The 13,344-nt window shown below is 57.0% G+C and overlaps 1 protein-coding gene across 1 annotated transcript in view; it reads left to right on the forward strand.

Annotated features, from left to right (window-relative positions):
• LRP4 (LDL receptor related protein 4) overlaps positions 1–13,344 on the forward strand; it is a 42,878-nt gene that overhangs the window by 12,390 nt on the left and 17,144 nt on the right. The window contains exons 2-20 of the mRNA XM_057747843.1: positions 218–364; positions 1,455–1,571; positions 2,032–2,145; positions 2,498–2,614; positions 2,939–3,067; positions 3,288–3,407; positions 3,797–3,922; positions 4,523–4,648; positions 4,842–4,976; positions 5,354–5,479; positions 5,796–6,026; positions 6,854–7,010; positions 7,931–8,148; positions 8,306–8,482; positions 8,883–9,005; positions 10,668–10,876; positions 11,050–11,131; positions 11,908–12,013; positions 12,806–13,007. Of these exons, the coding sequence (XP_057603826.1) occupies positions 218–364; positions 1,455–1,571; positions 2,032–2,145; positions 2,498–2,614; positions 2,939–3,067; positions 3,288–3,407; positions 3,797–3,922; positions 4,523–4,648; positions 4,842–4,976; positions 5,354–5,479; positions 5,796–6,026; positions 6,854–7,010; positions 7,931–8,148; positions 8,306–8,482; positions 8,883–9,005; positions 10,668–10,876; positions 11,050–11,131; positions 11,908–12,013; positions 12,806–13,007 (2,762 nt within the window). The remainder of the gene's footprint in view (positions 1–217; positions 365–1,454; positions 1,572–2,031; positions 2,146–2,497; positions 2,615–2,938; positions 3,068–3,287; positions 3,408–3,796; positions 3,923–4,522; positions 4,649–4,841; positions 4,977–5,353; positions 5,480–5,795; positions 6,027–6,853; positions 7,011–7,930; positions 8,149–8,305; positions 8,483–8,882; positions 9,006–10,667; positions 10,877–11,049; positions 11,132–11,907; positions 12,014–12,805; positions 13,008–13,344) is intronic.

The raw sequence follows: 13,344 nt of genomic DNA on the forward strand, positions 1-13,344 counted from the left end.
TGGACGGTGTGTGAGCCCAGAGTTAGAGGGCATCTTCTTGATCATTTGTGCCTCGGAGGTGGGGGAAGGCACGGCTACGTCGTCCACGTCTTCCTGCCGCCTCCCCGTGGCCTCCTGGGCGACCGTGCCCTACGCTTGGCTCCCCTGCCTTGCCCCCCGGAATGGGCTCTGGTTGGGTGGGAGCTGAGCCCTCACTGGATCCTTTGCGCTTCGCCAGGCTTAGCCAGCAGCCCCGAGTGTGCCTGTGGTCGGAGCCACTTCACGTGCGCCGTGAGCGCCCTCGGCGAGTGCACCTGCATCCCCGCCCAGTGGCAGTGTGACGGGGACAACGACTGCGGGGACCACAGCGACGAGGACGGATGTAGTGAGCACGTCCCCGCGGGGCGGTGGGAGGTGGTGACGGGGGCGGGGGAGCGAGGACAGGCGTGGAGCGTCCGCGCACCAGCTGTGTCAGGCTCAGCGTCGGGCTCTTGCCGGGGGGACAGAGAGGGACAGGCGGGTGGTTTCTTCACCGTACGTGCGGCTTCAAGCCTCCCGTGTGCCCCATATTTCCACGCACGTGTGGCCACTAAAACAAACTTTGAAACAAGTACAGGAGAAAACACCCTTGAAGCTACAGGTGGTCTCTTTAGTTAACAGATCTCTCTGTATGTATGTATTTGTATTGCATAGTTGTGCGTTTTTACGTGTGCGTACTACACGTGCGTGCCGAGTGTTTCTGTTTCTTATGTTGGTCTTCTGTGTAAGCACACCTTCTTAAATAACGTGACCTTCCGTTTCCCCTAGTGTAGTAACACGCACCGTAGGCTAGGCTGCCCTGTCTTGGAAATGCAGTAGTATCACTCCCGAACCCGTGACTTGCCTGGGTTCAGGGTGCAGCCTGCACCCTGCAGCGCCTGCATCTGAGGGAGGCGAATGGGTCTCACCAGAGGGAGGCTACCACATGGACCTCATTCACCGTAACCCGTTTAGCTCATGGTGATGGTGGTAAATGGCTCACTTTCTCAGAAAGACCTCGCTGAGTCAGTTATAATTATCCCCATTGTGCAGTCAGATAACCTGTGGCTCAGAGAGGGTGGCTGGCTTGTGTGCTAAGTAATGCGTTCTCGCAGACTTGAAATTGAGCCCAGCTGTGCCACTCATCATTTAATAACAGGCAGTGGGGAAGGATACATTTGTTTCTCTGTTCATGTTTTCCTTAACTGCTCTCCTAGTGGGTTTGAGTGCCTTGGGCTCCTCTGCCTCGGGCACCCCTGATCACCACTCCCTGAGAAAGCGCTGGCTTCGTAGCTGCCGTTCTGGTTGGTCCTCCATCGGCTGGGGGCAGGCGTGGGCATCTGTGAGGAAGGACTGGAATCCAGACGGGGCGTTGGGAGAGGCTTTCTGCCCTGGTTGAGCCTGCCTGGGTAGGTGCCCCAGACTGACACCCGTTTCCCTTCCTCCCCCGGCCCCAGTGCTACCCACCTGCTCCCCTCTTGACTTCCACTGTGACAATGGCAAGTGCGTCCGCCGCTCGTGGGTGTGTGACGGGGACAACGACTGTGAGGATGACTCAGACGAGCAGGACTGCCGTGAGTGCCGGCGGGGCCAGTGGCGGGCGGTCCATCGCGCTCTGCTGGGAAAGAATTTTCAGTCAGAGAATGATGCCCCAGGGACCTCCCTGGCGGTCCAGTGGGAGATGCTTTGACTTTCAGTGCAGGGGGTGTGGGTTCGATCCCTGGTCGGGGAGCTAAGATCCCACGTGCCTCTTGACCAAAAAACCAAAATATGAAACAGAAGCAATATTGTAACAAATTCAATAAAGACAAAAAAAAAAAAAGAAAAGAAAGAAAGAAAAGGATGCCCCAGCCCGTGGTCTTTGGCGCTTGTCCTTCCACCTCTTCTCTTGGTCAGATAAGCCCCCGGAGACAGCCGCCCCCTCGGCTCCGTTGGGAAGCACCGGAGCTGCTCGTTCGGCTCCTCGAGGCTCTCTGCTGGGCTCCCGGGCGCTGGCCCGCTGCCTGCTGCAGCCCGACCCCTCTGTGCCCACAGCCCCCCGCGAGTGTGAGGAGGACGAGTTCCCCTGCCAGAACGGCTACTGCATCCGGAGCCTGTGGCACTGCGATGGTGACAACGACTGTGGGGACAACAGCGATGAGCAGTGCGGTGAGAGGCGCCCGGGGAGGCAGCCGGGTGGCCGGTGGGTGGCGTGGCCGTGGGGGACGGGCAGCAGGCACCCTAGCACTGCCCGAGCCTTGAACTGCCCGGGTGCCTGGAGCAGCTGGAGGAGAGCAGGAGGGGCAGGGCAGCCCGACCCCCCAGGAACCACAGAATCCGAGCCTGAGGCCCTGTCGCTCCAGGGCCTTGGCTTTCCCCTCGGGCGTCTGCACTGACTCTGCGGCGTCATGCAGGGCCTGGGCCAGACTCCCAGGGGCAGTGAGGGTGGGAGGCAGGGAGGACGGCAGGAGGGTTGGTGGTGGGGCTCTTGCAGGATCGCTGTCCCATTGCGTCCCCCCAGACATGCGCAAGTGCTCCGACAAGGAATTCCGCTGCAGCGACGGAAGCTGTATCGCGGAGCACTGGTACTGCGATGGTGACGCTGACTGCAAAGATGGCTCTGACGAGGAGAGCTGTCGTGAGTGGCCCCAGAACTCAGGCTTTTGGTCTGGGATGGGGCAGAGGGCTCCATCCCATGGGCCGAGGGCCGGGCTGAGGAGTGCACGCACCGTGGGCAAGGAGGGTGGGTTCTTAAGAAGCAGCCTCTCCCAGGCTGTGCCAGGGAGGGAACGGGTTCCCCAGGGGGAAAGGGAGGGCTCCCTCTGGTCCACCGGAGTACGGGAGTCTATAGGGGCCATCCCAAATGAAACCTGGCTTCTCTGTCTGAGTGCCTTGCCCCCTTGAGACATCGGGGCCCCTCCCCTCTGTCCAGGACTAAGGTATGCCCCTGCCCTCCTTGCAGCTTCCGCTGTGCCAGCGGCCCCCTGCAACCTGGAGGAGTTCCAGTGTGCCTATGGCCGCTGCATCCTCGATATCTACCACTGCGATGGCGACGATGACTGCGGAGACTGGTCGGACGAGTCTGACTGCTGTGAGCGCTCTGGCCAGCTGGGTGGAGGAGGGGAGGGGAGGCCAGGCTGGGAGGATCCTGCCATCTGGGGCAGGAGCTCGGGGGGGTGGCTTCTGGGTCCCCTGGTCCCTACTGGGCAAAGGTGGAGGAGCCAGGGTGCTGGGGCTGCGGCTCTCTGGTCTGCCGTGGGACCCTGTGCGCAGGGACTGGCCAGAGACAGAAACCGTTCGTGCTTCCCCAGCCTCCCACCAGCCCTGCCGCTCTGGGGAGTTCATGTGTGACAGCGGCCTGTGCATCAACGCAGGCTGGCGCTGCGACGGCGACGCGGACTGTGAGGACCAGTCGGATGAGCGCAACTGCAGTGAGTGGGGGGGGGGGGCGGAGTCAGGGCGCAGCCACCCCCCGGGAAGCTTGAGGAGAGCTAGGACAGCACCACCGTGAACGGTTGCGTAGGCCGGGCACTGCCCAGAGGTGCCAGGTGCAAAGGCCGCCCGTCCCGCCGTGGACGTGTGTACTGCACAGTTCCCTAGATTTGTCGTCATCGTGACAGCCTTCCAGCAGGTGGCAGTAAAGCGTCTTGAGGAAAAGGCTGCTTTTTCTGATTCCCACAGAGACGCTGTAGACAGCCACGGCGACACCGCGGTCACGGAGGCTGGCACGGGTGCTGGCATAATGTGCAGTTTGGGGTGGCAGGGTGGCACTTCGGGCTGACGTGGGGCCAGGCTTTCACTAGACCTTTGCTTTGCCCAGCCACCTCGGTATGTACAGCGGAACAGTTCCGCTGTCGGTCAGGCCGCTGCGTCGGTCTGTCCTGGCGCTGTGACGGGGAGGACGACTGTGCGGACAACAGTGATGAAGAGAACTGTGAGAACACAGGTGGAGCCTCCCACCCCAGACCTCCTAACACACAGCTGAGCCGGAGGACAGGGTGGGAAGAGGGTGTCACTGCTGCGTTTCCAGTTGGGCCAAGGTGATGCTTTAGTCAGATCTTGCCCGTGGCCTGGATTTTTCCTGCTCTTCTCAGTCACCGGTATCAAAGCCAGGGGCAGCTATTGACCTGCACCTCATGGGCGGCAGCACAGTACAGGGCTGGGCGTTTCCGTGGCCTCTCACATGCGAACTCACTCACAGCCAGTGCCTGTTGCCCTGGCCTCCGGAGCAAGGACTGCTCTCTGGCTGACAGCCCCCACACCCTCCCCTAGCCACGCCGGTGCCAGACACACGGACGCGCCCTCATTCTGTCCCACACCCCTCACCATCCCTCTGCGGTGTCCCGAGGAGAAAACACACGCAGACGTTTGGCCAGCCCTGTCTGAGCCGCTTCCTGCCTCGGACCCCAACCCTCCCACCTTGCGTCTCATCCGTCTCCAGCTCACCCTAGAAAATGACAGGCTCCCATCCTTTTGTTGACCCAAGCCCTGCCCTGATGGGACCGGGTGCTCCCTGCCCCCTCCGCGCTCCTCCCTCCCTCTGCAGGAAGCCCCCAGTGTGCCTCGGACCAGTTCCTGTGCCGGAACGGGCGCTGCATCGGGCAGGGGAAGCTGTGCAATGGGGCCAATGACTGTGGGGACAACAGCGATGAAAGCCCACAGCAGAGCTGCCGTGAGTGCCCCCGCCCCCAGGCGCGCCCGCCCGTGGTTTGTGGCCGAGCCCCACCCATACGCTTCAGAGAGAATCCTCCCCAGGGGCTCTTGCAGCCTCGGGAGCTGTTCTCCGTGGTCCAGGTAGAATGCCAAGTTGGCTGTGTGGGGGAGGATTCTGGGCTCAACTCCCATCTCTGGCTTGCCTGGCACAGGGCCCCGGACGGGTGAGGAGAACTGCCATGTGAACAACGGTGGCTGCGCCCAGAAGTGCCAGATGGTGCGGGGAGCAGTGCAGTGTACCTGCCACACGGGCTACCGGCTCACGGAGGATGGGCGCACGTGCCGGGGTGAGCTGGGGCCTGGGTGGGAGCAGGGCTGGGCAGCTGTTTCCCATGGGTCAGACATTTGATGGGCGTGACCGCATATCATGATCACGGTTGCCCTGGGAGGTGGGGCTGTTATCCTTCCCATTTCAAAGATGGGAGGACGGACGCTCAGAGAGGTGGAGTCACTTACGGAAGGCCACAGAGCCCGTGAGTAGCAGAGTTGGGATTCCAGCCCAGCTCTGCGCGACCTCGAAGCCCTTAACCGCTTTGTTATATAGTCTTCCCACTCGGCCTGGGAAGTAGATGGGTACGTGGGCAGGAAGGCAGCTAGGCAGCTTGGGAGTTGGGGTGGGAGGATGGCAGAACAGAGATCTCCTGACCGTGCTCTGTCCTCACAGATGTGAACGAATGTGCTGAGGAGGGGTACTGCAGCCAGGGCTGCACCAACAGCGAGGGGGCATTCCAGTGCTGGTGTGAAGCAGGCTACGAACTCCGGCCTGACCGGCGCAGCTGCAAGGCTCTGGGTGAGGGGTGTTGGCATTTGGCTGGGTGAGCAGAGGACCGAGCTTGGCAGCCGGGTGCTCCAGCGCTTGGAGATTTGCTGAAAGTTAGAGAGATGCTTGCGTCTCAGTAAAATGGAGTTGCATTCTGGACCCCAAGAAAAACCCTGCTGGGGTGGGACGTGGGCTTTGCAGGCTCCCACTCTTCTAGTACTGATGCCGCCAGCTTGGGACATGCCCTAGTGGGCCAGGGGCCCCTTGGAGCTGGGGGTGCCTGCCGACGGCGGCCAGGGGCAGCTCTGGAGCCCGGCGGGGGCCGCGTTTCTGTGCCACGTCCCAGGGCCGGAGCCTGTGCTGCTGTTCGCCAATCGCATCGACATCCGGCAGGTGCTGCCGCACCGCTCCGAGTACACGCTGCTGCTCAACAACCTGGAGAACGCCATCGCCCTTGATTTCCACCACCGGCGCGAGCTTGTCTTCTGGTCCGACGTCACCCTGGACCGGATCCTCCGCGCCAACCTTAACGGCAGCAACGTGGAGGAGGTTGTGTCTACCGGGCTCGAGAGCCCAGGTAGGGAAGGGGGCCTCGGGGGGAGGGGCAGGGCCACAACGCGTGCGAAGCCACCGAGGAAGGAACAGGCTAGTGGCTACAGACCTTAGGCAGCAGAACGTCCGCTTCTCACAGGGAAATCGTGCATGCAACTCTAATATAGCAAACATTCGTTAGTCTGCATTCATTTTATGGGTTCCGATTTATGACATTGGCCCGTTATTGAGCTCAGTGAGGATAAGGAGACCGTTTCAAATCAGAGATTTGTGGATGATAGTTCCCATTGTCGATCAGCCTTGCATCCAATTTAATTTGGACTTTTGTTTTGATTGCTTAGTATTAGGAATATTCTGGTCAACCCAGATAAATATATCCAAATGTTTGCAGATTAGAAAAACAATAGCTCACTTTGCAATCTCAGGCCGTGCTTCACGCAGGTGAAGTGGGTTAGAATTCGGTATTGGGCACATTTGACTCGAATGCTTGTGGAACTTCTGATGTTCCTCAGCAAAGCCCTGAGCCACAATTTGCAAACCCCGGGCCAGTGCCATCGGGGACCCTGGGTGTGGGTCAAGGAGCCAGGATCCGGGAAGTGGAATACGATTGGCCAAGAGGAGGAAGTGCATGACCTTGGACGGTTACTTGACTTCTCTGTGCCTCAGTTTCCTCATCTTCATGGGGATTATGGTACCTAGCTCACACAGTTGCTGTGACGATTAAATGAGTCAGTGTACGTAAGATACCCGGCCCAAGAGACTGCTTTGTGAAGAGCCTCCCTGGTTCCTGTGGCATAGAGGAGCCCAGGTTGAACCCCTGACACTCACTTCTCCACGGCCTCTTCCCACCAGGGGGCCTGGCTGTTGATTGGGTCCACGACAAACTCTACTGGACTGACTCAGGGACGTCAAGGATCGAGGTGGCCAACCTGGACGGGGCCCACCGGAAGGTGTTGCTCTGGCAGAACCTTGAGAAGCCCAGGGCCATTGCGTTGCACCCCATGGAAGGGTGAGTGAGTTGTGACTCAGGCTCCCAAATTCCTCTTGCAACGTCTCCGGACAGTTCCCGGCTCCCGGGACCAGACTTGATTGCGGGGGGTGGGGGAATGGACCCTCACAGTGTGACCTGAATAACCTGGCTTTGCGCCCAGACACACCCGGACGTGCAGCCCTTCAGTTCCTGGCTGTGTGGCCTTGAGCTGCTTAATCTCTCTCTGCCTCCATTTTACTCATTTCTAAACGGGTGACAAAAAATATACCTGCCTCATAGCTGTGCGGAGGTTAAATGATGCATGTGAAATGCACTAACACACTGTATTAGTATTTTTATTAGTCCATAGGGTTAAGCTCATTAATAAAAATTAATAATTTTATTATTAGAAGAAAGGTCTCCTGAAGGGGACGTTCTTAGCCTCTGGCTTTTAAACATTAAGTACAGTCAATTGAGAGAGGTGTCCTCTAAGACCCGACAGTTGTCGGTCAGCTGGTGTAGAAACTGTGTGTGTGTGTGTGTGTGTGTGTGTGTGTGTGTGTGTGTGTGTGTGAAAATTACAAACCACAGTGGTAGAGACTGTGACAGAGAAGAAAGTGCTTGTCCTAAAACAATATACTAGTATCATCACACTAGTACGTTGTCCGTTCCACAAGGTCAGGATTTTTGTCTGCTTTGTTCACTGCTGCACCCCCAATACCCAGGACAGATAGGCCCTGCTCATAGCAGGTACTCCAAAAATGTTTCTGTTAAACGGATACATGCCCTGTCTAGAGACACTTAAACTCAAATATTGGCCAAATGCTCTGCAGACTGAACAGAACGTGTCTCCTACCCGTTGGAGCCACCTGAGTTGTCAGTCACCCGCCCGATCACGCTCCTGGGTACCTGCCCGGCCTCTACTGCCTTCCTCTCAGTGTCCTTTTTTCTGTTCCTAGCACCATTTACTGGACAGACTGGGGCAACACGCCCCGCATCGAGGCCTCCAGCATGGACGGCTCTGGACGCCGCATCATCGCCGACACCCACCTCTTCTGGCCCAATGGCCTCACCATTGACTACGCCGGGCGGCGTATGTACTGGGTGGACGCCAAGCACCACGTCATCGAGAGGGCCAACCTGGACGGGAGCCACCGCAAGGCTGTCATTAGCCAGGGTGAGCCCCTTCCTTCACCCCCTTCCTCTCTCCTCCCGCTTCCCCCGTCCCGGCCCCCCGGGAGCCTTGGCGGAGGCTGGATGTGTGCCGTTGCCAGACCCGGGCCCGGGGGCTGGACGGGCCTCGTCTGGACTGAGCCTTCCTGGCCTTTGCCCAGGCCTTCCGCATCCCTTTGCCATCACGGTGTTTGAGGACAGCCTGTACTGGACAGACTGGCACACGAAGAGCATCAACAGTGCCAACAAGTTCACTGGCAAGAACCAGGAGATCATTCGCAACAAGCTCCACTTCCCCATGGACATCCACACCTTGCACCCCCAGCGCCAGCCCGCAGGTAAAACACCGCCCGCCTGGGAAGCCGCCAGTGCTCCCGAGAGCCTTCCTTGCACCTGTCACAGTTGCCATTGTTTCCCGTGGCGGTGGCGGCAGCGGTGCAGACATTTGAGGTTGGCACTGATGTGGGCTGAATCCTCCCTCTGCTGGATGTTCGGGGTGGTACAGCCTCGAGGCTCATGAAAGACTCATTCGATGCCACCGTCCCCATCTCATTCATGCAGACGTTTCCTGGGTGTCAGGCGTTCACTCTGCTCACAGGTGGGGCAGATATAAAAAATAACAAAACACAGCTCCTCCCTTGAGGGAGCTCGTGCCCTTGCTACACCCGACTCACTAGGCTTGGGACCGCCTCTCCCAACCTTTGGTCTTACCGGACCTTCTCTGGATTTTTTGAGCAGGGAAAAACCGCTGTGGGGACAACAACGGAGGCTGCACCCACCTGTGTCTGCCCAGTGGACAGAACTACACCTGTGCCTGCCCCACTGGCTTCCGCAAGACCAGCAGCCATGCCTGTGCCCAGAGTAAGTGGGTCCAGGGCACCTGCCCCCACGGACATGCCTTGTGGGGGTGGGAGGAAGGGACAAGGGAGAGGAGTTCAGGGGTCGCCTGTCGTGGGGAGGAGCCAGGCTCCCCGGGTAGCCCCTGGAGAGGAGGGATGTAAGAGCGTCAACGTCAAAGCGGAGGGCTGAGGGCCCAGCAGTAGCCCCTGAAGGCTCAGTGAGACCACCCAGGCGAGAATGAACCCCTGCAACCAGGCTTGTGTGTCGTCTCACCCGGGAGACTTTGTGTACAGGCAGCAGGAGGGTTCCAGGCCCTTCTCCAAAGCAGGGGAGCGGTTTCCTAGCTCTTGACCTTTGGCCTCACCCTGTTGAAGACTTTCTCTCGGCCCCTAAACCAGAGAGTAAGATTAGGACTTCTGCTGATACCCTGTATACATCAGCCCTGGATAAGTAAGTGCCTAGTGAGTGCAAGACGATGGGATTCCCAGGGGGCTCCCTGAACTGCTCCTTTGGCTTCCTTTGAGCTCCTAAAAGTACATTGCCTTCAGAGGGTGGCCTTGTCCAGCTCAGTGGCGCAGGTGATTTTTCCTAAGACTAGTCCGGAGAAAAGTGATCCAGACGTGTAGCACAGCCAGCAAGGGGCCGGGCTAATTCCTTGCACATCGCAGCTGTGTGCCCAGTGATTCTCTTATCTCTGGTTAAAATCAAATTCCTCTTGGGATCTGGGTCTTTTCCAGAGAGTAAAATTGAGAAAACTATTCAGAGGAACCGGAGAAGTAGTCATTCAACACACCTTGATTGAGAACCTCGTTTCCTTGCATTCTTTTGTGCCCAGCTGTTCCCATGTTGTCTTAGTGAGATGCAAGGAACTTCCCCTTCAGGGTTTCTCAGAGCTTAAAAGAAGACAGCTGATGAAGTTAGGCAGGACGTGCCTTTCCAAGCAGAATAGTATACTGGGAAATATTCAGACAGACCAGAATAAGAGCAGAGGACGGAGGAGAGCCAGCTGGGAAAAAGCTGTATGGAGGTGTGGCCAGAGCGCCATCTCTGGAGTCAGACCTGAGTTCAAGTCCCTGCTCCAGTGCTTTGTAGCTGTGGGATCCTGGGCCAGTTCCTCGGCCCCTGTTAGCCTCAGGATTGCTCATCCAGAAAATGGGAGTAAGAATAGCGTGACCCACAGGCGGTTGTTATGAGGGTGAAGGAGACAAGGCACGACGAACACCAGGCTCAGCGCCTGGCAGGGAGTAAGTGCTCAGCACATAGTCATCACTGGCTGGCATCGCGAAGAGCAGGAGGAAGGGATCTAGGTGACGGAGTGGAGCAGAAGTCCCGAAGCACACACGGAGGCAGAGAGATAGGGCGGGGGTTGACGGTGATCTAGCCAGGACACCAGAGGAGACTGAGCAAAGTAAGAGGAAAGCTGACATGAAGCTGACAGACACTTAAACAGGATGCACTTCTGGGCCCTGGTCGAGTCTACTTCCATTGGATCCTAAAGTCTGATTGTGCCAGCGTGGGCTGCCCAGTGCTCAAAGGGGGCCTGAGGTGTGGCGAGTAGGGGAGAGAGGGCACCAGACCCCAGGAAGTGTGATTGAACCAGATGTCACACAGGTGAGCGTCTGTGTCTGTCACTGTTATTGGATTTAGAGCATTAAAAGAAGACCCCTTTCGGCCTTTGATCAGGTCTTGACAAGTTCCTGCTTTTTGCCCGAAGGATGGACATCCGTCGGATCAGCTTCGACACAGAGGACCTGTCCGACGATGTCATCCCACTGGCTGACGTGCGCAGTGCTGTGGCCCTTGACTGGGACTCCCGGGATGACCACGTGTACTGGACAGATGTCAGCACTGACACCATCAGCAGGGCCAAGTGGGATGGAACGGGACAGGAGGTAGGGCCCAGCGTGGGCCCAGGCCCTCGGGGAGGGCCGAGATTGAGGGGTGGAATTCACTCTCTCCTGGGCGAGGGCCTCCCATACCTTTGCCAGCCTGAGAATTGGTGGAGTGTGGGCCCCAGCGCTGGAGTACGAGTCCAGCTGGTGACACAGCTTGGCTTCCTGCCTAGGTGGTAGTGGATACCAGTTTGGAGAGCCCGGCAGGCCTGGCCGTTGACTGGGTCACCGACAAGCTGTACTGGACAGATGCAGGTATGTGGAGGGCAACTATGGCCTGGCTCTCTGGGATCCTCTCATTTAAAACCCTGGCCTCAGGTACAAAGGGCCCAGTGCCCCTCCTGCACCATTTCGGGGTTGACCTGAAGTCCTTGGTGGGCCAGGCGTGGTCGGGCTGCTGCGGAGCTGAGGTTAGACGCTCACACCTGAGGATGTGACGTTCGCCATTCAAGCAGTGGCTTCTTCTGCTGTGCGGCTGATGCTTAAGAATGTTTTGAGGCGTTTCAGATAAGGCACCTATGCCCTGGGCTTTTCCTTCCATCACTGTCTTGGTAAAAGAGCTATTTTCAGCTAGGCAGGTAAGTGTGGGAGGCAAGGGGAATGCCTTAACTGAGAGCTACTCGACGTGCGGTCTCTGGACCAGCAGCATCAGCGTCACCTGGGAACTTAGAAATGCAGATTCTTGGGCCCCACGTCAGACTTGCTGAATTGGAATGTGTGGGGGTTAGGTTCAGGAATCTGTATTTTCACAAGCTCTTCTGATTTTTATGCACACTAAAGTTTGAGAAGCATTGCCTTAAATTATAGGACAGAGTGGGTTGCTTGGGTTGAAGAAGCCTTGCTCTTCCAAGAAATGGAACTGATCACTTCCTTTAATTCTTGAAATTCAGTTCACTGACTATCCATTGCACATTTATCATAAAGCATTTCTTGAGCATCTGTAGCATGCCATGCTCTGTGCTGGGCATGGAAGGTAGGAGGGTGAATGACCAAGATTAGAGTTAATATCTTTGCCCGCTACTTCTTGGCAGGGACAGACCGGATTGAAGTGGCCAACACGGATGGCAGCATGAGAACAGTACTCATCTGGGAAAACCTTGATCGTCCCCGAGACATCGTGGTGGAACCCATGGGCGGGTGAGCACCTGTGCCTTTGGAATAAGCTCCCCCAACCCCCAGATCTGAGTACTAGAGGGGAGTCTGGAGGAGGTTAGAGAGAGTGGCTGAGGTCTTACAGGCACACCAAGAAAGCAAGGGCAGGTGTAAAACCACAGAGCATCGTGACAACTCTGTCTGCTTCATGGACAAGGAAATCTTTTACATTTAAAATTTTTTTCTTTTTCTTTTTCTGCCTTTTTGTTTATTTGTTTGGTTGGTTTTTTGGTCTACTTACCAAAGTAATCCATTGTTTTAAAAAAAAAAAAGGTTTGTAGAAAGTGAAGATTCCCTGTAATCTCACTCTCCAAAAATAACTGTAGTTAACAGTTTAGGGTATCTTTTCCAGATTTTATTCTGTGTGTATGCATACGTGTAATGGTGGTGGTGGTGGTGATGGTGGTGGTGGTTTTGGTTTGACAGCGATGGCGGACTCTTTCGTAACTTGTTTTTTTTCGTTTGGCTGCATATCTTAGATATCTTTCCATTTGATTATATACATCTATTTTTTCTTCTTGGTGGTTATCTAGAATTCTGTTAAGTTGATGTACCGTAATTATGTAACCCATCCAGTCTAGGAAACATTTAAGACCCTTGGGTATTTTTTGATAGTGACACGAGATGTAAGACCTTCAGAGACAGCTCTGAACCCAGAATGGGGCTGGGAGCTGAGGCAATTGGCTGGGGTAGCGATTGCAAACGAACCCTAGGAAGCCGCAGTCCCCCCCGGGTGTTAACTGGAAGGCTTGAAAGACCTCCCTCGCCTGTGCCCAGGTACATGTATTGGACGGACTGGGGTGCCAGCCCCAAGATTGAGCGAGCGGGCATGGACGCCTCAGGTCGCCGGGTCCTCATCTCTTCCAATCTGACCTGGCCCAACGGACTAGCCATTGACTACAGGTCCCAGCGGCTGTACTGGGCTGATGCCGGCATGAAGACCATCGAATTTGCTGGACTGGATGGCAGTAAGCGGAAGGTAAGGGGGGCGGCTGGGGCCTCCTGCCACGGCCCTGACAGCCTCCGGGACGGCGCTTCCCGGCTGGCGGCTGACGGGACCTGGGGGTGACCCAGCCTGGGGCTTAGGCCGCGTCTCTGAGACTGTGGCTGCTCTCCAGAGCCCGGGGGCCCTGCTGCTGGATGAGGAAAGGAAACTGGGGATCATGTGGCTTGTGGGCTGAGGGTACAGGGCTTTCCTAATAACCATCACCCCTCAAGCTAATTTATGACCAGTTGCACACTGGGCCCATGACGCCCCCCTCCCTCTCTCTCTCTCTCTGTTTTTATTGTTTATCTTGGTATAATTTCCAACTTAC

The sequence above is a fragment of the Hippopotamus amphibius genome, chromosome 9, assembly GCF_030028045.1.
Source record: "Hippopotamus amphibius kiboko isolate mHipAmp2 chromosome 9, mHipAmp2.hap2, whole genome shotgun sequence".
Lineage (NCBI taxonomy): Eukaryota > Metazoa > Chordata > Mammalia > Artiodactyla > Hippopotamidae > Hippopotamus > Hippopotamus amphibius.